This window comes from Callorhinus ursinus, unplaced genomic scaffold, assembly GCF_003265705.2.
Source record: "Callorhinus ursinus isolate GAN/ISIS: 27379988/994484 unplaced genomic scaffold, GSC_fseal_2.0 scaffold4, whole genome shotgun sequence".
Lineage (NCBI taxonomy): Eukaryota > Metazoa > Chordata > Mammalia > Carnivora > Otariidae > Callorhinus > Callorhinus ursinus.
This window is the reverse complement of record NW_027397066.1, coordinates 59,114,455-59,141,154: the sequence shown is the minus strand read 5'-3', so window position 1 is coordinate 59,141,154 and position 26,700 is coordinate 59,114,455. Positions and strand designations below refer to the sequence as shown.

Here is a 26,700-nt window from a genome sequence, read left to right as displayed (position 1 = left end):
AACAGTGGAGCTCTGTACATTTAGTAAGAAAAGCATTTGGTATAGGGTAAGTCTGGCAAATAGGGAAACCAGTGGTTTATGTAATCAAAAGTTTTAGATTGCCGTTAATGTATAAGGTTACAAATTAATTTTTTAGAAAAATCTGTGCAGACTCCTGGATGGATAGGTCTAGAAAGCACCCTTTCCAGCATAGTCATGTGGATTACTAGCTACAATGTTAATATCCAGATCCTTCCAAGCTTTAAAAAAAAAAAAAAAAAGTGGCATATTTTTCTGTCACTGATTGCATGTGCAAACTTTTTGGTCTTTGAGCTTTCATTTTAAAAGGGAGTGGGTTGTAGGACTCCTGGCTGACTCATTCAGAAGAGCATGCAACTTTTGATCTTGGGGTCATGAGTTCAAGCCCCACATTGGGTGTAGAGATTACTGAAAATTTAAATAAACTTCAAAAAAAAAAAGTGACTGGGTCTGCATGGAAAAGTGGGACTACATATATCTTATAAAAACTCTAAGGAGCAAAAAAGTTTGGTAGTTACTACAGTAATTTTTGATTAAATTTGGTGGTTTTGGGAGATGGTAAAGTGAGCTAACAGTGAAATGTATTGACTAGTTTATCTTAAAAAGCCCAGGGACACGGGGGGGCACCAGGCTGGCTCAGTCAGTAGAACATGTGACTCTTGACCTCAGGGTTATAAACTCGAGCCCCACGTTGGGTATAGAGATTACTTAAAAAGAAAATCTTTAATAAAATAAAATAAAAATAAAAAGTCCAGGACCAGAGTTGGAACCTCAACCATGGCTCAAGTCAGGGGTGGAAATCTCTTTCCTGTTTCTCACTGCTTCTCTCTGTTGTACTGTCCTTCTCAGGCAGGCTATTGTCCTATGGTAGCCATGATGGCCTTAACAGAAATCCAAGATTTCATTCTGTTAATTTAGCAATACAATTGGCAAAGAGAGAACTTTGACGCCAGAGAGTTCCAATAAAAACCCAGGTGTGTGGCATCTGGCTGGTTCTGTTGGTAGAGCATGTGATTCTTGACCTCGGGGTCATGAGTTGGAGCCCCACATTGGGTGTAAAGATGACTTAAAACAAAACAAAACAAACACCCAAGGGCTGATTTTCATTGACCTGGATTAGGTCACAAGCCTGCCTCTCAGTGAGTAGCTCGTATTGGGGGTGGTGGGTGCTTTGAGTGGCCCTGGGATTGGGGGTGAGGTAATGACAGTTAAACCAGGTGCAGGGAAGGTGAAGGAGGATGGTACTCCCAAGCACAATTGGGGTGCTGTTTACACAAGCAGCATGGATGCTAGCAAGGCAAACACAATTTTTATGACATGCTTCTACATGCCATATATTTCCGTAGCCTTGGAAACAAACCACTGGAGGATGGTCAACCCTGATCAGGTTTGAGGAGCATCTGAAGGTCTGCTCACTCACAGGGAGGCCCTCCTGTCCCTCAAGCACATGGACTATCAGCCTGCCCAGAGCCCCGATTTGCAGATACTTCTCTTTGCCCAGCCCACCCAGACAGGCCTGAACCCTGAACCGGAATGCTTTAGGCTCAAGCTGAGGGCTCCAGTATGTGCCAAGTGTGACTTTTCTTTCTTATGAATTTCCTTTGGCTTAAGGGCCCCTTCTTTGTGGTTTTGTTAATTCTTAAGCAAGTTCTTGCTGCTGGAAGGTCTGCAGTTTGGCATAATTTATTGCCTAATATAGACTGCTGATGGAAGCAAATTTTTTTTCCCCTTCTGCACCATTTAAGATGTTTGAACAAGAGCAACAGTTTCCTCAGAGAGTGAGAAAAAAAGAGGAAGGGAATAAATCATGATGAAAGGAAGAAAAACTGGATCTCTTCCCATTCGTACTGGAAGCCAATAATATTTGGAGGAAAGCCATCTTAGCGTTAATTTAAGAAGGGAAAACACAGGGATGCGGTTTTCTATCCATTTATAGCTTAACAAAGGAGCAAACACTATGATAACAAGTTTGCCTGAGAGAACTTGAATCCACAGTAACATGGGTCTTTAGAATTATGTCCTTGACATTCCTGCTAAAATTAGTTGGGGAAATGAGGGTTATCATAATCCCCCTTTAGTGCCTAATATAAGCAGAATACTTCAAATGCCTAATAATTATAATTGAGTTTTAGGTTGAGAGACAAAGGTTGTGATAACTTCAAGGTACAGTCAGTTCTGTTTGAAAGCTTATTTTGAAAACATCAGTTTAGGGGCGCCCTGGGTGGCTCAGTCAGTTGAACGCCTGCCTTCAGCTCAGGTCATGATCCCATGGTCCTGGGATCAGGCTCCCTGCTCAGTGGGGAGCCTGCTTCTCCCTCTCCCTCCTGTTCATGTTCTTTCTCTCTCTCATAAGTAAACAAAATCTTTTTAAAAATGCTTGAAAACATCAATTTATTCCAACACAAAGGGACGATTTGAGCATAATGAGGATTTTGTGTTTGCTTCCACATGATTGCAGCTGCTAGAACTGCTAGGTGAACGCGTAGAGCTGCTTGCTGAGCGAGCTTCGTGGGCCACTCAGAACTCACACACGTGCCAGGGTCTCAAACATAAACCAGCCACCTTGGTTCACATTTGGGTTATGAGCTACATCCATCCACATCTGTTGGTACAACTCTCCATCCTGTTTCTGTAATGCTTCCTCCATCACTTGACAATAATTCACAATCAACACTCTGATACTCACTTGCATGAGCAACTGCATGTGTTCTTCTAGAGCGCCCTTACACAGAACTGTTTTATTTCTTAACCGCCTAAAATGTACAAAACTGTGCTATGGTTTTTGTTAGGTTTCTTCTTCTTCTTTTTTTTTTTTAACGCATCACTGACAGTTTTTGAACATGATATCCCTAACCCCAGTTTTCCTGTAAGCCCTATGGTTTTTATTGCTCAGTTTTTCAGGGCAATGATATTTAGGAAGGCATATGTCACATTATAATAAAATCAACTGTATTGAATGTCAAGAAAAGCTTCTTCACCAGAAGTTCCCAATATTAAATAATTATAAGTAATATTTATTGAATGAGCACTGTGTTCTGGATTTTTATATATATTAGTTATGTAATTTAACTTAGTCTTTGTTTTGGAGGAGAGAGAAAGAGAGCGTGCCCTTGCGCATTAGCAGGCGGGCAGGGCAGAGGGAGAGGGAGAGAGAGACTCTTAAGCAGTCTCCACGCCCAGCAGGAAGCCAATTCAGAGCTTTGGATCTCACAACCCTGAGATCATGACCTGAGCCAAAATTAAGAGTCGGTGGCTTAACTGACGGAGCCACCCAGGTGCCCCAAATTTAACTTAGTCTTAAAATGACCCTAAGTTAGGTGTAATTATTGTCCCCATTTTATAATAGGATTTAGAGCAGTTAAATAATTTATTCTCCATCACAGAATTAATAAACAGTTGGGATTCAAAACCCAGCTCTCTGAGATTACAGATCCTGCTTCAAACAACAGGGCCAGGCAACAGCCATGGTCAAAGTACTGTGCCAAGTGAATCAGGCTTTGAAACTGCACAGCCTTGAGGTCAAATCCAGGTTCCACCACTTACAAAATGTGTATCATTGAACAATCTAAATTCAGTTTCCTAATCTGAAAAATGGAGGGCAATCATAATAATATAGCTAATATTTGTTGAGCACTTACAATTTCTCTCAAAACACTCTAGAAGATAAATAATATCCCCTTTCTACAAATGACAAAACTCAGGCTCAGAAAAATTAAGAAATTTGATCACAGTGGCTCAGCTGGTAAGGGGTGGAGCTGGGATTTAACCTCAGTAAGTTAAACTCCAAAGACTCACCTGAACCCCTCTTTGCCACAACCCCCGATAATACCTTTCTCCTGGCTGTCTCTGAAGATTGAAAGAGAGGCTCTCCATAAATTACTTAGCACTGTGCCCAGTCGAAAGTAGAAACCCAGTCAGTGGAGTCCATTATTATTAACACTGGAAATTAGCCAAGAACAAAAATCATTATAAAACACTGTTAACAGTGTTTGGGAGATTAAAAAGCACAGGGACAAGGGGGCATAAATATCCAGGGAGTTCAGAGGAGGGAAACATGATACCTGTAAATAGGCAGACAGAGATGGAGGAGGGTAACGCATGTGGCGTGAACAGCGGAGACCCTGCCACAGACAGGAATACAGAAGCAGGGTTGAGCTCTGAGAAAACAAATCTGGTTAGGATTATAGCAGAGAGGCAGTGAGGGCGTGGGCAGGGCAGAGTGTCTGAGTCATCAGGTACCGCCCCTGCCAGCTTCCAGGTGAGTGTGGGTTCTTCCGAAGCGCACATTCCTAGGCAACCCAGCCTCTGCTGTTCTTTTATGGTTGGTGCAGTTTGCAGTCCAACAAGGCCCTCTGCAGGCAAGCTGATGGCTAGACTCAGGGGAATTGAGATGAGGCAGGGTCTTAAAATCAATCCAGTCAAAGAAGCAAGGTTGCAGACTTTAAAAAGGCCCCCGGAAACCCTCAACAGAAGCGGGCTAGGCATTGAGAGCACGCTCTGAACCAAAGCAACACAAGCATGTAGGACCAGTGCTCTAGATCTATTTTCCAAAAGAAGCTAGAGTTTTAAAAATATATTAAAATATCTAGATTTCTAAATGTGAGCTTGTTTTAAAATAAACACCACGAAGGTCAAAGGAACTGTATCTGCAGGCTGGATCTGCTGTAGAAGCTGCATGATTTCCACACATGACTTTCAACCAGGAAGGGAATGTAGAGATCATCCTTAGTCTAACTGATAAGGAAAATCTGTGTCCTAAAATGACCTACTGAGCCAGCAAGAGAGTCCCAGCCCCTGCCCCGGGGCTCTTCCAGGTTCTCCCTGCCCCGATTTGCTCCCAAGCCAATCCGTGTTCCTCTCCTGCCCAGCTTCGCGCAGGCGCCAAAAGTGCCCAGTATGCGGAAGTAGAAGTGTATAAATTGCCCCCTTTGTGCTCAGGGCCCAGACCTTTGGAGATCCCTCTCCTCTGAGCCTGCAGGCGTTAAATAAACCTCCTATCCTCCAAGATCTCCGAGTGCCGCTTGGTTCTTCCATCCGGCAATCCAATCCAGGTTCCCTAACATAACTTCTCCACTTAACAGATGAGAATATCGTGTGAGAAGGGCCCCGACGAAGTTAAATAACTACGCAGCTGGACTAGATTTCAGGTCATTCAAGTGTCTATCCCTTGCATTGATTTTTTTAGTGTTGCTTCCAATTTTTGCCCCTCGCTGGACAACCGCCATTGAGCCTCTTTCTTTAAAGTGTACGTGGGACTCAGGGTAGGATTGTGAGAGTGACATGGTGGGAATGAGATTGATTCGATCTTTCTGTAGATGGGAAAACCATTCATTCCCCATCCCCTCACTACACTAAGCCAGGTGTGTCCCCGTTAGGGGACAGCGCCAGAGACCCCTTGTTCACAGGCTGGGGTCAAGCATTCCCAAGTGACCTCCTCATCCCCGGAGTCCTGAAGATAAACTGGGGTCTACTTACAGTCTATAGTCTCTCCCCAGAATGTATATTCGTCCGTCAGTGGGCACTTGAACCCTGTTCTGGCCCCACCCGAAGGATGGTATGCATATCTTAATAATCAGCAGATGACAGCAGGGCAGTTTTTGTGGCTGATCCATAACAAAGGTTATTATTTTATGTATTTTAAAGAAAGGGACTTTTCTTCATTTGCATACAAACCACTTGGATATTATCTCTAAGCTCATCAAGAAACAAATCCCCTAACACCAATATTTTCCATAAAATATTGGGAAGCATTATCATACAGAGTTTAGATGAGGGACTTTGGCATTTACCTGGTTCAGGTCTAGGCTCTGCTGCTAAAAGGCTAAGTGACCTTGACAAAGGAAGAGCCTTTTCTCTAAGCCTCAATTACACACAGGCATGGATTAATTAAAATAATGCTAATAATGCTTTTCAAACACTGTAAGTGCTCGTGAGTGGTAGCTATATTACACTATTACTTTGATTTGTGAGGAGACTCAATACTGAATCAATATTTTCATGCAATTTTAAAGATCTATAGATGCCAATCTTTCCAGAAAGCTGTGAAGCCTAATTAACATCCTCTTAAAGATCAAAAGCCCTGCTAGTTTGATACCTGCCTGACTGCAGTCCTAACTGAATTGCAATCCAAGTGATTTATGCTCCAACAACACCCGAGACATAAAAATTATAAAGAAAGGTCATGAGATATATTATAGATAAGAGCCAACTAAACAGTTCAGTTCTCCTTGTTACCCTATAATCACACTCCTAATCTTTATGGGATGTTTCTTTGGAGGCTGTTGGTGTTGCCCACAATCTGGATAGCCATCATGTTTGGTTTCGTCAGAGGAGTGAAATAGAATGGTGGGACTCATGGATTCACGTGGATATTCTCCAGGGACCTAGCCTTTGCATTTGGAGGAAATGAACAGCTTGAGCTCTTGTGCTCTGAGCTGGGCGCTCATGGATTGAATAATTCACAGAAATCAGGAGCTGAATTTGGAAGATCTGCTTCTGAATGTGCTACTGAACAGGGCCGCACCAAGGTTTGGGCAGAAACGTGGACTCACCCAGATTAGCAGTGCCAGACTCTGACAAATTAAATTTCAACACTTCCAGTTCATCTTGGCAGACGCTAGTGAGCTGATGTCATGCAGCCATGATGTAAGCCAGAAAGAGTGGTATTTTGCAATAGAAAGATTCTGGTAACCCTTCCCATGAATGTGGGTTGCAGGATATCAATATTTACATCACACTACGGAGACTTTGTGACATTTTGCAATACCAGAAGTTAGATGGCTTACTCATGGCCTTTTGCAGACAAAAATTGTCCTTATGTCCAACATCAAAAGCTTAAATTGCTGATGTTTGCCTTGTTATTTTCTTAAGACATTTTTTCAATTACATATAATGAGTGGAAATCTTCTTGACATCACCAAAATGGACAATTCAAAATTAAAGGATTAGATTTGTAGTGTGCCTGGAAACACGAAAAGATAATCTATGTTTTAATTTCATCTACTTCAAACATATTATAAAAGCATAATATACAAAAAGTCATTTGGAATTGGGCACCTGGCTGGTTCAGACGGTAGAGCATGCGACTCTTGATCTCAGGGTCATGATTTCGAGCCCCATGCTGGGTATAGAGATTACTTTTTTTTTTTTTAAAGTAATTTGGGGATAGAGGATACAATAACAAGTAATTATACTTCTTTTTTGGTAAATTTACCGGTTCAAATATGACTGAAGTTAGAGTGTTTGCTCCCACCCCTAACATGGTCCAATCTGCTAATTAATGAAGCACTTATGAATGTTGATGACTTAAGAATGTGTCCTCAAAGATGGAAGGATAGACACAGGAAGAAGACAAAATGGGAACTGAACAAAATCGATGAAACTCTTATCCAGTTTGTTTTAGTCAAAGATGCCAGAAACATGTTCCCGTTCCTTTCCTAGATGATCCACCTCACCTAATAATTCATGACTGAGAGCTGAAAATGCAGTGCTGATGCAGGGCCTCCCTGGCTGACTTTTCTCGGGGTCTTACTGCACACGGGGAAAAAAACAAAAGACCGAGAGTTTGCAGAACGTCTTGTACGTATGCATTTTCTCACTGGAGTCCCGCTTACATACGTAAACACTGCCATCGGAATGCCCGAGATTCATCCCTCCCTGCAAAATCAATTCTAGGCATCATGGGACCGGAAGATTATTTTGCATGATGGACCACGAACAGATGGCTTCTCATAAGCCACACTTTAAATTTCTGCCCTCTCATGGGGGGTGGGAGGATCTTCTATTCTTCGTGCATCCTATTCTCCAAAAAGTCTGATTTCCAATTGGTTTCTGTTTCGGTTTGGCAATCTGGAAATTTTAATTCTCTGGTGTTATTTAATTTCAGTTATATCGTGCTTACAATTTAGAAATATTTATAGACAGCAGATATTTATAATTTTGTAGGTTATCACCTCCCTGGACTCCAGCATTAATTCCTCTTTCCTTTCATCAAAAGGCAGTCCGTAATTAAGCTTTATTGCTTCTTCCTGGACTCTCCCCAGCTTTTTAACACCTTTTTGAAATGCCCAGGAAGAGCATAGCTTTCTAGGTGCGGTCGCTGGAGTCACTGGGAGGATCCTTCACCTCCCCACTTTTTGGTATGATGTAACCTTCGCATAGTTTGTGAGGACAAGCAGAAAGTGCTGACACACACGATTCATCTGCATGAAATTCCTTATGGAGGAAAAACGAAGCTGGAGAAATACCTTCTACTCAAAGGCAAGCAGAATATAAGGTTTTGGTTGGGAGTGAGTGGAAAGTCACTAGAAGTGAAAGTCTTGTTACCATTGTAAGAACGTTCGTGTTTGATTCTCTTTTAACCCGTATTGTGATCAGACCTGTTTCACTTATTGCCTATCTATGTCATGATAGAGAAAAGAAAGTCCATAGTTTTAGATTGAATCCAAAAGAAAATTTGATAGATATCATTATTCTTTAATTTCATGTTTCACTTCCTTGAAAAACAAATTTTTAATTTATTATTCTACAAACCACACATTAAACTATACACCTAAGAGGATGTCCAGTGGTGTGTTTGGGGGTTAGAGGTGGCCTGGGGTTGAGAATAATCCCACTTGCAGAACAAACACGGAAAAACTTCTTTTGACCCACTGTCCAATTTTGAAGCTATCAGGGCCTTGTAGAAAATAAAACCAAAGCCCAAAGAAATTAAAGGACCTGCACAAGACTATTCGACTTACGTGGAAGAAATAGGATTAAAGAGGAAGGACCCTAATTCCCAAGTAGGTATTTCTGTCATTGTTCCATTTTCTCTCGCTCTGTGCAAATCCGCTATCAAGTCTTCAGAAATGGTAAAGAAAGTTTCCACATGCTGTTGGCTGGTGAAAAAATTCCTATGTCCAATTCTTCAGTTTCTATGTCAGGGCCAATGGTCAAATTTTATTTATTAGTAGAATTCTAGAATTTCAGTCAAAATGGATAATCACCAGGTAGTTCCACTAACATCAGGAAGAGGTGATGAGCATAAACATTAGGGGACTCATGAGTCCAACACAAAGTTTTATAATCCATGCAGAAACAGAAATGTTTCACCTACTTGGGACTCGATATCCAGATAGCTTTCAGTCATCAAAAACTCTTTAGCTTATTCCATATTTCACAGATAAAGGCTACATAGTGTTGTCACAAGCTGGGCATGATTTGTGTTTGCCTTGGACATTCCATGTTCTTTTCTCTGGTTTAGACTTCAGGCACATGCTTGCGTCCCTGGAGGTGCCATAACACTGACCTCATCCGAACAGCTGACGTCACATTCTTTTAGACACCAGGAAAGCAGCGTGTTTGGGTCCAGGTCCATAGAGCAGTGATCCAAAATACTGGTGGTAGCAAGCACATGAAAAACCCAAGCTTGGCTTTGCTTTGGCTTGCTGCAAGGTTGATAATTATTCCCATGAAACTTCACATCTGACACGGTCAGAGGCCTGAAACTCGGTCCTTCTGCAGTAAGAACAATAACCACACAACAGCAACTGCAACCAGCCCAGAGTAGGACTATGAACTTGACTTCTGTCACCATAGCTTGTTCACTTGGCTCCCGTGGCACCCTAACGATGGCAAAGTCCGAAGACCAACGTTGAAATTTATTCTCTCCCATCCGGGTATTCTCTCATTTCATCATGATCCCAACTTCCATTATTTTCCAGTCCAGTCAGCTTGGGAAGTTTTGTTGTTTCATTTGAAGATTTCAATTTGGGGCCCGCTGATTTTTATAAATGCCTCATGAAACTTTCTGACAAAGGCCTCACAGTGGTCTTCCTCCGGAACAGATGTTGTAAGGTGATTTCAATTTTAGACACCTAAAACAGAACATTGGTTTCCATGTGAATTTTACAGCTGTTTGTATAGTTTATGGAGAATGGTATATATGCTCTGGTATAGCAATTGCTCTTGGTGCCCCACCCCAAATCCATGGGGTGGACCCACCGCCCAGGGGCTACACCTGTTAACAGGCTAACAGTTGCATCCTTCTCCAGAGGACCGCACTTGGCCAACAGAGCACTCAGCCTGAAGATTCCTGGGAGATTCCAAGCCCTTGCCCCCTTTCCCACCAGGAGCATCCTGCCACCCATGCTTGATGACACAGGGCACTGAAACCAAGATCCCTCGCCCTCATCGGAGACATCTGCCATGCCATTCATATTCTAGATCTCCCTATGGAACTGGGCCAAGGCTAGACGTTGGTGAAAGCCACGTCTTTGCTCACCTTTATACTCTGCTCTAGTTTTTCTTACTCCGTTGCAGAGTTCACCTTAGAGAATTCCCTTGGCCATTGACTTGCACAAGAATCTCCATCTTAGGTTTGGCTGCTGAGGAACCTGACCTCACCCAGCAGTCTTGTTAACATTAAAAGCTTTTACTCCCCCCCCCCTTTTTTTTTTACTTTCTTGGTCTCTTAGGCAATTGATATAACAATATCAATTGATAGAATAGATTTTATACCAATTGACCTATAATTGACATAACAGATGTTCTTCTACGATGCAGTTATTAAGCAAACAAACTTTTATTTTGTACAGTCAGTCTTGGTCATTTAAAAAATGGCAACTTAGTTAATAGGGTACAGCAAAGGACATGTATTTGCACTTTTTTCTTTAACGTATCTCACGTTATTTCTTGACTTTATCCTAGTTACATGGATTTAAGAAAAAATCACCAGTGTGGATAACACAAGTAATTTATATTTGTGGATCAAGCCTATTTTCTTAGGCTTTTAGCAGTAAACAGAATCTCCCAAAAAAAACCCTCAGCTGAAGTCTAAAAAGAAAATGTTTGCCATACATTTTCATTCATTTAATACTCATTTCTTGATTTGTTCTTCAACAAATATTAGCTGAGTGTCTACTGTGTGCCAGGCATTGTAATTAGCACTGAATATATAACCGTGAAGAAGATAACACTGTCTACTCTTGTGGGGTTTACTGTCCTGCTTACCTTGTAATTTTGATGTGGGCAGACAGAGATGAGGATGAAGGGAAATTTTAAGTTGTAGCTATTCTAGTGCAACTGCAGCTAAATTTTTACTGCTTATCTGTGTTTATAAGAAAAAGCATCAAAACAAATATGTAGGAAATTGCCAGATCTGCAGCCGTTTTTCACTAAAAAATTACACATGTCAGTGCTTGGTACACTGTAGGGGCTCAATAAATATTCATCAAGTGAACAAGTGTCCAGCGACTTCATATTTTCATTTTTTCCTACCTCTTTCTTATGTAGCAGTAAAAAATAGCAAGAAAACCACTTAATAATAATCCAACACCAATCCCAATTGCAATGTATTTTTCATAAGAATCCACAGCATATGAAGTTAAGGTCAAGTGCTCACACCTTTCTCCAGTATAACCAGTAAAACACCTTCAAAAAAAGAAAAGAAGGCATAATTTTAAAACTCATAGTGGTAGAAATACAAAGAAATGACCAATTTCAAAGAATAAAAATTTCAATAGAAAGTAAGTAATGTAAATTAAAGAGGAAAATGCCAAATGAAAGCCAACTGTTAAATGTATTGAAGAAGCTATGTATTTCACAAAATAATCAATTCATTAAGGGCCCATATTAATGTAACTTCCCTCATGGGTAGAAGGGGAAGGTAGTCTGCTTGCATGAGTTGATCTAGAAAATTGTTAATCTAGTCTTTCATAGGAGAATGCCTAGCAAACCAATGATCATAAAAATAGTACTTAATTGCTCTAGAACTTTATATACCTGAAGTGTGTTTGCTATAATCTATTTCATCTCATCCTATAATCAACCCCGTGAAAACTCAGAATCATCCTTGCATGTTGCTAAAATGCACATTTAGATTCAGTAGTTTGGAGTGGAGCATAAGCTTCTGCATCTGTAACAAGCTCCCAGGTTACATAGAAGCTGCTAATGTGGGAACCCTGTTTTTGAGTAATGAGGGTTAGGTAGTCTAGAAAAAGACTCCTTAGATATTCAAATACAGTGAGTCATGTTCAGATGATGTATACTTTTTACTAGATAAGAGAGAGGTGTGTGGAAAGGGACTATGTGAACCGCATAGAAACATGTGAAACATAAATTCATCTCCTCCCATCTCTAGGACTTGGAAAGTTCTTTGCAATTACGTGCAGATGGCTTTCTCCAGCTCATGGTGGAATGCGCAAACACCATTGATGCAGTAACTATTGTGGTCTTCCAGGCAAGGATGTGAGAACTTCAAGGCTATGGGTCCTTCTGTGTAGTCAACTAGGAAAAGGACATACAATGTTAACAGATGAAGTGGGTCACACTTTTATAGTAGATTTGTTACACGTATGTAAAGAGATCTTTAATTTTAAGAATATTCTTTGGGTGCTCTGCCTTTTAAACTATTGACTGATTCCATCGGCAGGTTATAGTCAAAAAGTTTAGGTTAATATTATTTGGACATATCACTCACTAATTAGGGGGTGGAGGCAGATTGATGATTGTTCTGCTCTTTAGAAGCTACATAATAAGGCAGAGATACCAGTTTGTCAAAAGGTGGCAGCATTGTTTCTCGTTTTAGCCTTGGTTCTCCTTTTTTAATTCTCCCCTTTACACCTGAGAAGTCAGCACTTAGGAAATTGGGATTTACAGAGACAATGAACTTGAGAAGATGAGAATTCCTCACTTCCTCTTCTGTGGACTACCAGTTGAGAAGGTAATGGTAAAGGGAGCCCTGTACCTGATTTCAGAAGAGGAATTGTCATGATCTATACAAGAAGCCAGAAACAAGTTATGGCTCAAGCTTCACATAGTTGAGACAACACCTTTGAATATTAATTGGAAATTTTACTCAGTTAAGAGCCATTATGAGATAATGGGGAAAGCCCTCGAGACAAACAGAATGAGAAAAATCTGGGTTTTGAAGTCTAACACTATGCGAATGACCGCATCTGGCAAAACTTTTGTGGTCAAGTGTCCAGAAGTCTCTACTGGAAGCTTCCCTTTGGTAAACTGTATTTTGGCAAAATATATACATTTCAGGATGCTTACTCCTCGTTCCCTGATGTACTGAACACATATACTTATGCCATCCTTGGGGTATATGCAGTGGGGATGACACTTGGGTAAAGCTGCATAATTGAGTCCTTTTTGGTAAAAATCTAATTACCGATTCTTAAACTTGTCCCAAGCAGAATGAGTGGCATTTTATTTCGTCATTGTTATGAATAAACATATTTCCCCATCTTTAGTTACCATATTACACCACATTTTCTTTGCTAAGTAGATGAAGAGAATCCTATTTATTTGTTTTTAGGGAAGAAAACAATCTAAAAAGGTGTATTTTTCTTATATTGAAAATACTAAATCTTAGGTACTAAGCCACTAATAAGATACTGTGTTATATAACTTCATTTTGGTTGAGAACACACAATATTACCTTAAGATTCACCTTCATTTTGTTGAATGTGGTGTTGTGAATCTAGTATCTCATTTTAATAATTAACTCTAAGCCCGTAAGAATTTCCCATTATCAACTGTGTTGGGTTCTTCCTGCTTCAAGACTAAATCAATTGAATTAGCCAAGCCTGAACCAGGATTTGCTAGAAAATGTGAGAACTGAAAGAAAGCATCTTCAAGGAAAGAGTATACTAGAGAGCCTCATCTTTCCCCAAGGAGAAGAATATTAGTTACAAGGTTATGAAAAATATCCTAAGATATTGGATGCAGATTTTTAAATTAAATTAAAAATGGAAAAACTGAAGCTCTCCATCAAGAAAGCAAAGGAAAACTGTAGAGATGAGATATTCAGTCCCTTGTTTTCTATTATTCTCTGTAACTCGGAAGACTTTCACTATTAAGGAAGTAAAAAGGTGGTGCTGGGTGCACTGTTACGAAGTCAGTCACCGAGGGGAAACTGTTCTTGAATTTTCTACATTATCATCTCCCAGATCTTTTCTCTTGGCTCAAAAGCTCAGAAGACATAAAGAAGTTTGGCTAAAAATTATTCTAAAGCTCACACAGATTTTGTCTTGCCAATGGATAGATATTTAAAACTCAAATGGGCAAAATATTTTAAGTAAATTCTTTTTAATTTAAAATTATTGGTAAAATGAGGAATGTTTAAATATTACTAGCCTTCATATTCAGAAACAAACCATCTGACTTGATCTTTTATTTCCCTGGCTTTGAGAGCAAGACATGTTGTTTTCTCTGTCCTATGTCCTATCACCAATCTTCACAAGAGGAGATAGTGATTTGTGTGAGAATCCTAACTACCCGGTACACAGGTCGTGGCAGGTAACAAGTTTTCCAAGTTCACCTCCCAGAGTTCAAACAGGCTTAAAAAAATACTGATGCTCAACAACAGCCAGAAGCTATTCCAATAATAATAGTAATAGTGATAATATATCATCACCATCAACAACCAAAATTAAGTATAAGTGGTTAGGAAATAAATATAGCATATGCTAAAACAACAACAAAAGCCCCCCAAAACAAAACAAGAGAAAAGGTCTTTTCAAAGATGGATTAAGGCTTCATCATGTCATAATTTCTTTGGCTGCAAAGTCATGGTCACAGAATGAAAGGTGACATCAAAGTATCAGTTGTCAAGAATGCCAAAACAGGGACAAACCACCTTGCGACACACATGGGTTATTGGGAATTGAGCAGGAGTCAGGCAGAAAATGTGGTGTGTCTCACATTCAGGACCGTAACTGAAGACAACTTCTGTATCTCTCATTTATTTGCCCCCTTTAGAAAGGCAATTCTTTGCTGGCACATTTACCTGTCACTTCCATTTAACAGAAGAGTCGATTATCTAATAATAAAATATATATTTCAAAGTTTCCAATGTTGCTTTTGATCACAATCCAAATATCTCTCAAACGGTAAAAAGAAAAAAAAGCACTTAAAATACACAAGTGTGAAGAAAATACCTTCTGTTTTGTTCACTGTCCAGTTACTTGGCTGGGTTGTGATTGGGGGTGTCCCCGGCACGGCTGCCTCTGTAGTCAGGGCTGTCATTGCTATATGGAGGGGTTGGGGGGGGAGGGGAAAGGCATCTTTAGCAGGTGAGCTGCCTTTTATGTGTAAGCGACAGACCGAAAGTTATGTGCAAGCCACGGATCAAAAGTCCTTCTTAGTCTACTTATTCCCACTTGTGTTCTATTTTCAATTCATTTACATTTGAAATCCAAAACCTGACCGGGGCAGTTTCCTGACAGTTTCTCATCCATACCAATTCCAGGGACTACTTTATAATTACAGAAAATAGAAACACATACATTTTTACGAGAAAGTGGATACATGCATATACTAATTCAATCACAAGGATGCAGTGACACAGTAGTTAAAATGTATCAACTGCTCTTCAGTTGCATCAAGCCAGCAGACAGGTCTCAGAAAAGGGGGTATCACCATCTGTTAGGAGCCAAACCTGCATTACATAAGAAACTCAATGAATTCACAGATCCCTTGCTCTGTCCTTTGTCGTGAAGAACGGCGGTAAAAGCCAACTTCTCATTAATTCAGAGAAAACAAATTCTGTTCATATTTTACAAGGATACAAAATTAACAAGACAAAAAGGAACTACCTACCTTTGAATAAGAGATAGACTGATATTGAAACTCCGAAGGCCATTTCCTGCTGTTGTTAACAGTATCTTTCTTATCCTCCGAGACTGACGGGTGGAAGGTTTTTATTGAGCTCTCCCGAGTCTTTCTTGCATTTATATTTCATGAAGCGTCATCTGCCAGTTCTTACCAATCAAAAAAATATGTACTTCTGGCAGCAGCTGTAGGTAGAACCCTCGAGGCGCTCACACACTTGTTTAGGATACCTGTGTTATCTAGCAATGTGATCAAGTTTTCTTTTGAAACACTGGTTTCCTGTTACCTGTGGGCATAATCGTGTATGTAAAAGTACTTAAAACAACAAAAAAGAATCTAAATTCAGGGAAGGCCCCATTGCTGCGAACAGATTTGTACCAGCTCCACAGTGGCTAGTGACCTACATAGGATTCCAGCAAAGGGGAGTTCTGATATTTGCAAACCAGGAAACAGCATCACCGGGCAATAAATCAAACATCCCTGAAACTGCCCTCAGTTACACCACTTCTCAGTACGAACTGCACGTGAATCAAGGTATTTTGTAATTTAACAGCAGGGGAGAAAATGAAATTTGGGTAACAGCAGAGGTTTCATATTCCATTTTATTTTTTTTGCTACTTTGTGTTGCTACTGTAAAAATAATTATTTTTAATAGCATAACATTTGCCTTTATGTCATTCTGCCATTTAAGATTTTTCCGAGTAAATGGAACCGGCTGCCCATTTCCTTAGAGCTACAATGCTTCAGTCTGTGCTCCAGCGATTTGGCTAGAAAGAACCAGTAAAGTACCAAAATGATGAGGGTGAGGATGATGATGCCATCTCCACTAAGATAAAATGAAAGTATTTAGGTTTGGTATGTCTAACGAACAGAAAGTTTTAACACGACATTCAAATTTTTCTCACTGTTAATCTAGTTATGATTATTAAAATGCCATTTTAAAGGCCAAGATGTGATTATTGCTGTTAGATTTTGTGACTGTAGAAGGTTCCATAAATTTTCACTTGCCCCAAATTATTATAAAGAACTTATATAAACATGTTTTACTGAGGTGTCCTGCCTTTCTACCAGGAATTTCAATTGCTCATATTTTCTGGACCTTGAAAACCTGTTTAAGTCAAGATAGGTTATCATTTGCCTTGTGTCCATCCAGCAAATTTGGTTTACCAGAAAGGATCTCTTTCACTATTGAAATATGAATTTGGCTTCAGAAATCACACAAGAATGAGCTTGTTGAACTCATTATAACTTGGGCAATCACCACAGGAGTCATCATTTTAAAGTTAAAAGAATATACAGCACTTGGTTCACTTTAAATGAGCCTACATTTTGTATTTCTACTTTTGTGGGTTTTTTTTTTTTAACTGTTCATTATTAAGACAATTTCTGGATAATATTTTTCCCAGGAAAATAATATTTGAATTATAAGTCAAACAGTCATCCTCTGCACCACTGCTGTGAATTCAAGAAGAAAAACGTTTGCAAAGGATTAAATAAACCATTATGACCAATTGCAATCGTTGGAGGGACATACTAGGACTAATAATGTTAAATATCTTTATTTGTAAGACGGGTACATAGTACAACAGCCATCTTGGCTGTTAACTGTTAACTAGAGTTTGCATACTGCTTTGCATTTTGCAGAAGGCTTTCAATCACCTCCCAGTTATTTCTTCAGTCATCCTGGCCCCAACAAATCCAGTGCCTAACGTATGGCATATACCTAATGAATCCATCTTGAGTGAATAAAGAAATAAACAAGAGGCCTTATTTCTCTTCCCTTATGACAACTGAGGAATGGAGACTCAAAAGAGTGACACACTAAAGGATATGCCCTACAGTCAGGACTTGAATCTGTGTTTGGATTCCAGGTCACATGTCCTTTCTACTTCCCCAGCTGTGTTCTCCAGGAGGAATCCATATACTGATCTCAGAGGAATTCTCTGATTTATCTCCTAAAATCAAACCTTAAATCCATTACCTCTATCCTAAGAATCTAAATATTAAATCAACTGTGGCTTTCACTCACATTTGGGCTGAGAAGAATGGCCTGTGCTCTTTCCTGATGTTTCCCCACTCTGGTGAATTAGGCCACATAACACAGAAACTCACCTACCACTTTCCTAATAAAGACTTATACCAGAAAATAGCTCTAGTCAGCCCACATGCGTCTTTCCTCTGGGACTCATACTAAGGGATCCCACTTAAACTCCTTAAGAGAGTCCCCTGCGTTCCCTTCCTCAACTCTCTCCCAAAAAGTCCCTTCCCAGTCCTGAGGAATGGGGGAAGGGGCATTGTAAGGTGGCCTCACTGATATCTTTACTCATTCTTGATACACACTGGAGCATGTTGGAAAGAGAAAGGGGAAAGAAGGCTAAGAACACTCCACCGTCACCCTTCCCTTCTGCCACTTTTTCTGTCTCTTTAATTTACTCGTCTCTCTCCTCTTGTCATAAGCATCTCTGAAAGTCTTCCTTTCCCCTCCCTTCCCTTTCTTTCTTTGCCTTCTTTCTTGCTCCCTCACTAGCTCAACAAAAATCTGTTGCTAGATATTGGTGGGAAGTGGTCATCAGTCCATGGCCTTCTCTCTCTCTAAACTTATTCTGTAATTCTCATGGATGCAGTTGCCATTCATTCATTCACTCATTCAGTATTGAACGCCTGCAACATCCATGGCCCTGGGCTGGATGTGGTGTTAGCAAGACAAATAGACAAATCATGCATGGACCCTGACTTCAGGGTACTGAAGGGAGTTAAGGAAAGCACATACAGAACTGGGTAGGGACTGAGAAGGGCCATGAATGTGTGCAGAAATGGCTGTGGGAGTTCAAGGGTGGGACTCATGCCAGTTTTCATGGATGAGTTTCATTTGAAGTGAACCTGGAATAACAAGGAAGATTTAGATGTGTAATAAGAGAAAGGATTCCAGGTGGGAGAAGGCACTGAGGGAGGCAGCGTGGTGTAATGACAAGAGAGTGAGCTCTGGCTCACAGCAATCCAGACCTTGTTTTGAATTCCACGTCCACTATCCATTTGGCCCTGGCTGAGGCTTTTTAATAACCCCAAGGGTCAATTTCCTCATCTTTCAAATGGAGATTGTCCATAACAACAAAAAAATAAAGCATGTAGCACACGCTGGGTGCTCTCTTAAGGACAGCCGTTGCTATTGAGCAAGAGTAGAGAGACACGGGGTGTGAAGAATGGTCAACAAGGTCAGGGATTTAGTGGTTAGTACACGGTACTGAGTCCTAGATTTTCATCACTAGTCTCTTCCCAGACTGATGTTATATCAGGACTTCATGTATTATGTCATCACCTGACACTCTTAAACTGAACATAATCTCTTCTCCAAAATCAGCTCCGCTTTATAACTTTCTCATGTTAATCAATGATAATATCTTCTAGGTTCTAACCGCAATTCTCCTAATTCACCAAACATGGTCTGAATTATCCAGGCACTCTCTAAATCTATCTCTGCATACTTATTCAGCTGGATTTCCACCACTCTCCAACACACACCATTCATTTTAGTCTGACTCTTGCTTTCATATATACATGCCAAACTCATTCTCACTTCCATACCTTTGTATTATTGTTCAATCTCCCTTCATTCTTCAGGGTCCCTTTTATAGATAATTGCAGAAGGAAAGTTACTTCTCCAAAGCCCCTCTGCATGGCTGTCATATGTCTATCTTTGACTCACCCCAAATATCCATAAATAAAGTCATGGTACCAACGAACCAATTTTATCTCCTTTATGTGTTGACAAAGGCTTCCTTCTCAACTGGACTCCAGTCAGACTCCTCTGAGTCTTCTTCTCGACTAGGCCCGCTGAGCCCAGTTTTAGCAAAGAATGCTGCTAAGTCAGTTTATGGAGACCAACCCCCCCATATCTGATCATGTTCCCATGCCCCACCCTTGATATCTGGCCTGTCTTCAGCAAGAATCCTGGTAAGCTAGTTTAGCAAGAATCCCCCCTACCCTTGATATATAATCAATTTCCTTTGATATTAATTTTCTACCTACTGATCCCCTTACTCTGCTCATTGGATGTAGATCCATAGCTGTCTTTGCTGTATTTGGAGTTAAGTTCAATCTTCTCTATTGCAATAGTCTTGATCTTGGATAAAGTCTTCCTTATCATTTTTAACAAATGTCAGAACAATTTTTCTTTTCCAGTATTTTAGTCTCTAGAAAGATTCCCTCCTGAATTTTAGCCTAGCCAAAGGGCAGAAACCTTCCCAAAATAATTCCTCCTGTACTTTGAGGGGTTGGGGATGGTGGGCTCAAAACTGCAGACTTCACCATTTCCATGCACATGTATTTTGGGTCATTTTGTCTATTTGGGAAATTTGGGGCCCTTAAGAATAAAATAGGCCCTTTCTGAAATGTTTGCTTGGGAGCTTTGAATTTAAACTTCTGTCGGGGTTATCAGACAAAGATTGGTCTGGACTGAATTTGAAATGGGCTATAGAACCTTTTCCTGCATGTTTAAGAAACTAGTACATTTCCCCAGCATGCAGTAAACAAAGAGGTAACAATTCTACTCCTGAAACTAATATTACACTGTATGTTAACTAACTGGAATTTAAATAAAAACTTGAAACCACAAAAAAAAAAAGAAATAGGTAACAAATATATGAACAAAAAAGTTATAAATATCTTAAGGAAAAAAGAAGACAGGTATTCTTCAAATTGCTTTTATTATACAGTTAAAATATGATTAATTATAAGTATCTAGTCTATTTTCACACAATTGATCGGGAGCACACACTGGTAAAAACATGCACTGGGTAAGAATCATTGTTGGTACATAAACACACACCGGGAGTGGGCATGAAAACAATACAATCAAGTACTTAGGGTAGTCTCAAAATAGCCTTCAACTGACATTCATGTGTATTTCCTAGTTTAGATTGTGTTAGAAATATGACATCTACTCTGAGAGCCAATTGCCATAACAGAAGAGGGAAGAACTGTGGGCAAAAATGCAGTAGATTTTTAGTTATAGCCTAAGGTTTAGCTTTGGCACATTGTAAGTGTCATATTTTCCTATTAATTTCTGAATCTGTGAACAAACCTAAAATTCATTCTTTAATGAAATCCTTGCTCATAGTATACCATATTTTTCTAATATTTGTGGGAAAACACAACCACAGTTTTGTTTTATATGATTGGTTTTGGACTTTCCATTATTCCTCAAGGGAAAGGTATTATCCAAATATTTTTCCAGAAGAAGAAAGAAATCACATGTAAACCTAACATATTCTTATTACATTTTTACTATGGCAAGTAGTCATTCACAATTTGAAATGATCATTACCTTTCTAAGCAGCACTGCATTTTTTTTTTTGCCTTCTTTGTTTACTTTTCTTGCCTTGAATAGAGTGTCATTTCTCATTAAGATGCCTCGTAGGGTCCATTTGGGAGACACATGAGATCAAGATTTTACTTTTAATATTTTATCAGCATAAGATAAACATAAAGTATATAAAAATTGAGCCTGCTTATGTCAAAACCTAAATTACATTTTACAAGGGCGCCCATTTGGCTCACAAGACGTTTGCTGAAAACATACTGTGTGTGATATTTGTGTCAAAAATATATTCATTTATTATGAGCCCTTTATTGTTTAACATTACGAACAAATACTATTCACAAAATAAACCAGTGCTACCAAAGTTCTCATTGGAATTGTTTGTTTTTCCTTTTTTCCCCCTAAAACTCAAAATCTGTTAGCAGGAAATGAGTCAGGTTGTATGAATCATCTGATCCACAACGATTCCATCCATGAAAAAATAAATAAATACAATGTAGAAATAAATAGCTTTGTAGTAAAATATAAAGGTGTTTGCCCTTTGTCAAATAAATAAATAGCATGATTTCATTTTGCCTTATTCTTTCATGTGACCTAGTAAATGAGTTTTTTAGCTGCCAGAAGGGTGTTCTTCAGAAGCATTGCCACCGTCATGGGTCCCACACCTCCCGGAACCGGAGTGATACAGCTAGCCTTCTTCTTAACAGCTGATGGAGAAAACAGAAAGCCGTCTTTATTTTTACAATTTTCTGAGAATTTCGTATTTTTAAATAACTAGTTAAAAGATAAACTGAGGCATATAAAACATTTTTTTAAAGATTTCTTTTTAAGTAATCTTTACACCCAACATGGGGCTCAAACTTATAACCTTGAGATCAAGCGTCACACGCTCAGGGCGCCTGGGTGGCTCAGTGGGTTAAGCGTCTGCCTTCGGCTCAGGTCATGATCCCAGGGTCCTGGGATTGAGCCCCACATCGGGCTCCCTGCTCAGCGGGGAGCCTGCTTCTCCCTCTCCCTCTGCCCCTCTCTTGTCTCTCTCTCTCTCTCTGTCAAATAAATAAATAAAATCTTCAAAAAAAGGAAGAGTCGCATGCTCTACCGACTGAGCCAGCCATGCACCCTACAAGTTTTTAAGAGTTTATTCAGGCATTTATCAATCTGAATTGGACAGCAGCAAACTGGAAGTGGTCAGCAGTGCTCCACCAACGAGGAGCTGGCGAGAGACTCTTAAGAGGTGGAAACAAAGCAAGGTCATTGTGGATCGGCTATCACTTAAAGCCTAATTGGCTGTATGTGACTGGTTGTCCTCAGGTTTTGATTTTGTAACCTTGGGGCATTTATAGGCTTAGATTTTGGTTTGCTTACACAGGCTGCCATGGCGTGAGAGCCCCAGGAGTCTAACAGCCTCTTTGTTTAATGAATTTAAGGGAGTATAGTGGATTTTTCTGCATTACACATATAAATCCAAGAACCTCAAAGCATTTTTAGAATGAGGTAGCCTATAAACACTCACACACTTAGGCAAACAATCCTGTGTACGTTATCTAATCAGCCTAAGAAGTAGGTTGAATCTCCATGCAGTTGGTTTTACATGATGAAAATCTATAACCCATGAGGGACCCCACTACCTGTAATTCCAGTTAACTACTTCTGAAATACATGATACTCGTCACAAAGGGGGAACAAGATATAGACAGTTCAGCACACACCATTCGTTAAATTGATAAATTCCTGTTTTAACAACAGCGTCACTTATGTGTGGATAACACATTCCAGTGCACGTCTAATAAAAGTCACGAAACATATTTGAATTACTGAGCATATACACATAGTCCTGTTCTAAGGTATGCAGACTTCTTATTCAGTGAGTAGACTCAAAGAAAATGACAGAGAACTTTCAGGAAGTTTTATTTAAGAATGTTTTCACACCCACATTATTACACGTGAATGGCCCCATGCTTTGACGGGCTGGTTTTATGTTTCACCATGTGAATATGAACAATGACGTTTTCTCAGATAACTCTTTCACAAAGTTAGCATCGACAATACTTCTTTAATGCATACTCTGACATTATTGTCACACGTTATTTAGATGGATGGCCTTTTACAAGTTTGCTCAGGTATGCTTCTATAGGAAGCAAAACTAACAGATGTTTTCTAGATCTCAAGGATTATTTTTTGTACCATTTATATTGCCTTCTTGAAATAGGGTTTGTAAAATTCACACTTACCTTATTTGAAGTTTAATAGTACACTAGAATTTTTTTAATCACAGGAAGGGCAAAGGAAGAGTATTCTTTTGCTTAAGTACAAGTAAGCTTAAAGACAGCACAAAAAAGTAAAAAAATCCAGCTAGTATGTATTATCAATCTTCTCATGGTGCGTAAAAAAGACAAGATAAAGAATACTTATGATTCGGACAGTAACGGATTAGTTTTCCAAAAAGCCCCTCTGCACACGAACATTCCTATTCTCTCGCCACCCTTGCATCCAACGTCAAACACTAGGCTAGGTCACTAGCCATTCCACAAATAGCTATGAATTAGCAATCCTTTCCTCCTTTGCTCTAGCTATTCCTTCTACCTGGAATACTCTTCTATTTTATCCAAATAAGAATATCCTTATTATTCTTTAAAAGTCAATAAAATGTTACCTGGCTATAATTTTTCTCAAAAACTCACCCCTCCAATGTTGAATTAAAAGCCCCACCACCTGTGTGTTTCCAGTAACTTTCTACATAACTCTGTTATGGACATGAACACACTGTGGTGTCTGTCCTGTTAACCTGGCACTGGCACCAGGATGGGAGCAGCCAGGACTTCACAGCTGGGGCTGTCACCACTGGGTTTAACCTTAGAGTCTCTCCATGTACAGGTCAGGCATTCAGTAAATTCTGATACAGTGAACTAAATAGTCCTTGAAATTTATTTTTTTATTTTTATTTTTAAAAGATTTTATTTATTTATTCATCAGAGAGAGAGAGCGAGCGAGAGAGCGCACAAGCAGGGGGAGCGGCAGGCAGAGGGAGAGGGAGAGGGAGAAGCAGGCTCCCCGAGGAGCAGGGAGCCCGATGCGGGGCTCGATCCCAGGACCCTGCGATCACGACCTGAGCCGAAGGCAGACGCTTAGCCGACTGAGCCACCCAGGTATTCCTAGCCCTTGAAATTTAAAATCTAAAATCAATTTGCAGGAATGTGTCAGTGGATACAAACAATTTCGTTCAAGCTAATTCACTGAAAACCTCAAGCTACCTTCCAGGATCTTTACTATAGAATTGGAAAAGCCATGCCCTTAAAATATCAACGGATCTCTAGAAGAAATGTACTATGCTACTACTCTTTATTCTGATAGTATTTAAAATCATATATTTGTAAAGTACTGACTTTGAAATATCAGTGGGTAAAAATAAAAGACGACTGGATGTTATGGTAAATGAAGAACCAAGTACGAACTAAATCTTCAATGGAAAACAGAATGGTTCATTTCACAATCAAAAGGTAGATAAAATTCATCATGTCAGGGAATCTGCTATGGGTAAATAGTCATTTTATATAATGTGGTTTTCAACTTTGAAAGGTAAAGTGGCTTGGAATTATGCATATGTAAAAAAAACAGTGATAACCAAAAGAAAAAAAATAGTGATAACCATAGCCACTATCAGTTGAATACCTGCTATTTACCGAGAACTTTATAAATATGATTTTAAAAATTCCTATGGGATTGTTATTTCATTTTAATAGATGGAGAAAGTGTGTCTCCCTGAAGTTAGAGTGACTTACCACTCCCTTATATGGTAGAGACATGATTTACAGCCATGTTTGAAACATTCTACCGCTCCAGAATTCCACCCCATCCCAATGCAACCGTATTACCATGACCCGAATAAGTAGAAAAGTCCCAAGAAAGGCTCATATGCCAAAAATTAATGCAGTTTTCTCAAAGGGTTTGGAGGAGAGTCTGAAAAAAGAAACAAGGAAGAAAGTTCTAATAAAGTAACTTTCCTACATTTTTACTCCAAGTACTCACAGCTCATCATCTCTGAATTACATACAGCACCTCAAATTGCACAGCTGGCTGAGCAGTCTGAGTTGCTTTCTTCCCGGGGGTCAGATCAGATAAACCACTGGTGTGCTCAGGTATCATGACACTCCTCTTCCAAATTAGGATTTTTCACAATATGCTTACTCTTGTGTTCTTTTGCTCAAAAAAACTGAGGTTTGGGATGAAGGGAGAGGGATGAGGAATGAATGAGCTGTTGCATGAAACCATACCTGTCTGAAATCTGTAGCTTGGGCCTGCTTTTTTGCACACTTTACTGCTAGAAAGTAACACACATTTATCTTGTCTTGCCCACCACTTCACAGAAATACACTATGTGATGGGTAGTGGCTGCCCTAGCCCCGGCTACGGCTTCCCTGGACATTCGCAAGCATTCAGTTGCATCAACGGAGCCCCATACATTACTCACTAAGCAGAAGATTATATCACTATGAACATACCTGGCTATTCAAACACTGTTTCAAATATTTTTTTTAATCTTTGAAACAAAGTGGGTGAATATGAGAATTAAGTTTGTATACAGTCACGAGAAGTCAACTGTGATGAGTATGACGGGAAAAAAAAAACTCATATAAAGTCTCTATCCATTTTGATTTGATTTTCAGGAGAATCTATATCTGAGAAAGAAATATAAGTTTATCTGCCACTGGCTAGGGTTAATGTATCGTTTATTTACATAAGAACCAGGATGTGGAAGTACTGATTTCTCAAGAAAGGTAGGGAATTATCATTGGCAAATGCCAGTGGGTACAGATGCCAATGCTCAAAAGAAATTCTCTAGTCTAGTGATTTTGCATAACTATCTCAGGGCTGTCCTACATGACATGTTTACGAAGCGTCGGAAGTGGCTTGTGAGCTAAAATTAGTCATGTGAGAAAGAGTTAAATTCAATATGTTTGATGCTCTGAAAAGCATCTTCCCCAATCATGTCTGCAAGAGAGTAAGTTAACAAGCATTACCTCACCAGAATAATCTCTCATTGGCTGGTCTTTCCCTGAGGGCAGACAAAGGTTTGCACCTGCTTGTAGAAGATGATGCTTTTAAAGATTAATCCTATTATGTGTGGGGAAAAGTGTTCTATATGCTCTATTGAAATGAATTACAAAAGCACTTTAAGGCAATAATTTCCTTCAGAGACTTATTTACTCTGTGTTTAGGTGTGAGGGAGTACGTGTGTGTGTTAAGGAAAATGCCAAAAATTCTGCATGGATGAGAACCAGGTACAGGCTCCCCCCTGCTATCCAGAAGTACAGCATTCCTAGGAAACCTTCCATAAGCCAAAATGGTGTAACTGAAGAAGCATATGCCATTAATTTATAGGGAAAAAAGGTTGAGCATGCCCAGACCTAAAAGATAACCTTTCTTTGGCTTTTCTGACATCTTAGGGCATCTCTTGCTAACAGATGCACAAAATAAATGGGGATAATCCAGCCGCCATCTATCTGCTCACAGATATGCTCACAAACACCATTCACAGCTCTGGCGGCTGGATGCTGACATGCTGAGTGCAGTTCCCGGGGAAGAGTGTGGCGGGGCCCCTCTCTCTGCTGAGGGTGCGCAATGCCTCTGCAATGCTCACTGCGAAGCAAATGCTGAACGCTCTTTTGCTTTACACCTTTTCTTTCTTTTTCTTTCCTTTTTTCTTTTTCTTTTTCTTTCTTTCTTTCTTTCTTTCTTTCTTTCTTTCTTTCTTTCTTTCTTTCTTT

General features: G+C 39.7%; 2 protein-coding genes across 4 annotated transcripts in view; both read right to left on the bottom strand.

The window, feature by feature from the left end:
- Nucleotides 1–8,577: 8,577 nt before the first annotated feature.
- Nucleotides 8,578–15,908, bottom strand: EPGN (epithelial mitogen). Its single transcript, XM_025887589.2, has 5 exons — nt 15,607–15,908; nt 14,946–15,035; nt 12,165–12,285; nt 11,278–11,430; nt 8,578–9,875 (listed from the first exon to the last, which is right to left on the bottom strand). Exons 1-5 carry the CDS (start codon nt 15,647–15,649, stop codon nt 9,821–9,823), a joined length of 462 nt encoding a protein of 153 aa, XP_025743374.1. The 5' UTR covers nt 15,650–15,908; the 3' UTR covers nt 8,578–9,820.
- A 4,414-nt stretch (nt 15,909–20,322) lies between these two features.
- Nucleotides 20,323–26,700, bottom strand: part of MTHFD2L (methylenetetrahydrofolate dehydrogenase (NADP+ dependent) 2 like) — a 135,183-nt gene continuing 128,805 nt past the window's right edge. For 2 of the 3 annotated variants that reach the window (XM_025887712.2, XM_073891789.1), the window contains one exon: nt 20,323–21,642. In XM_025887712.2, the coding sequence (XP_025743497.1) occupies nt 21,530–21,642 (113 nt within the window). In that variant the 3' untranslated portion in view covers nt 20,323–21,529. The remainder of the gene's footprint in view (nt 21,643–26,700) is intronic. The other variant, XR_012377945.1, reaches the window with a different exon arrangement.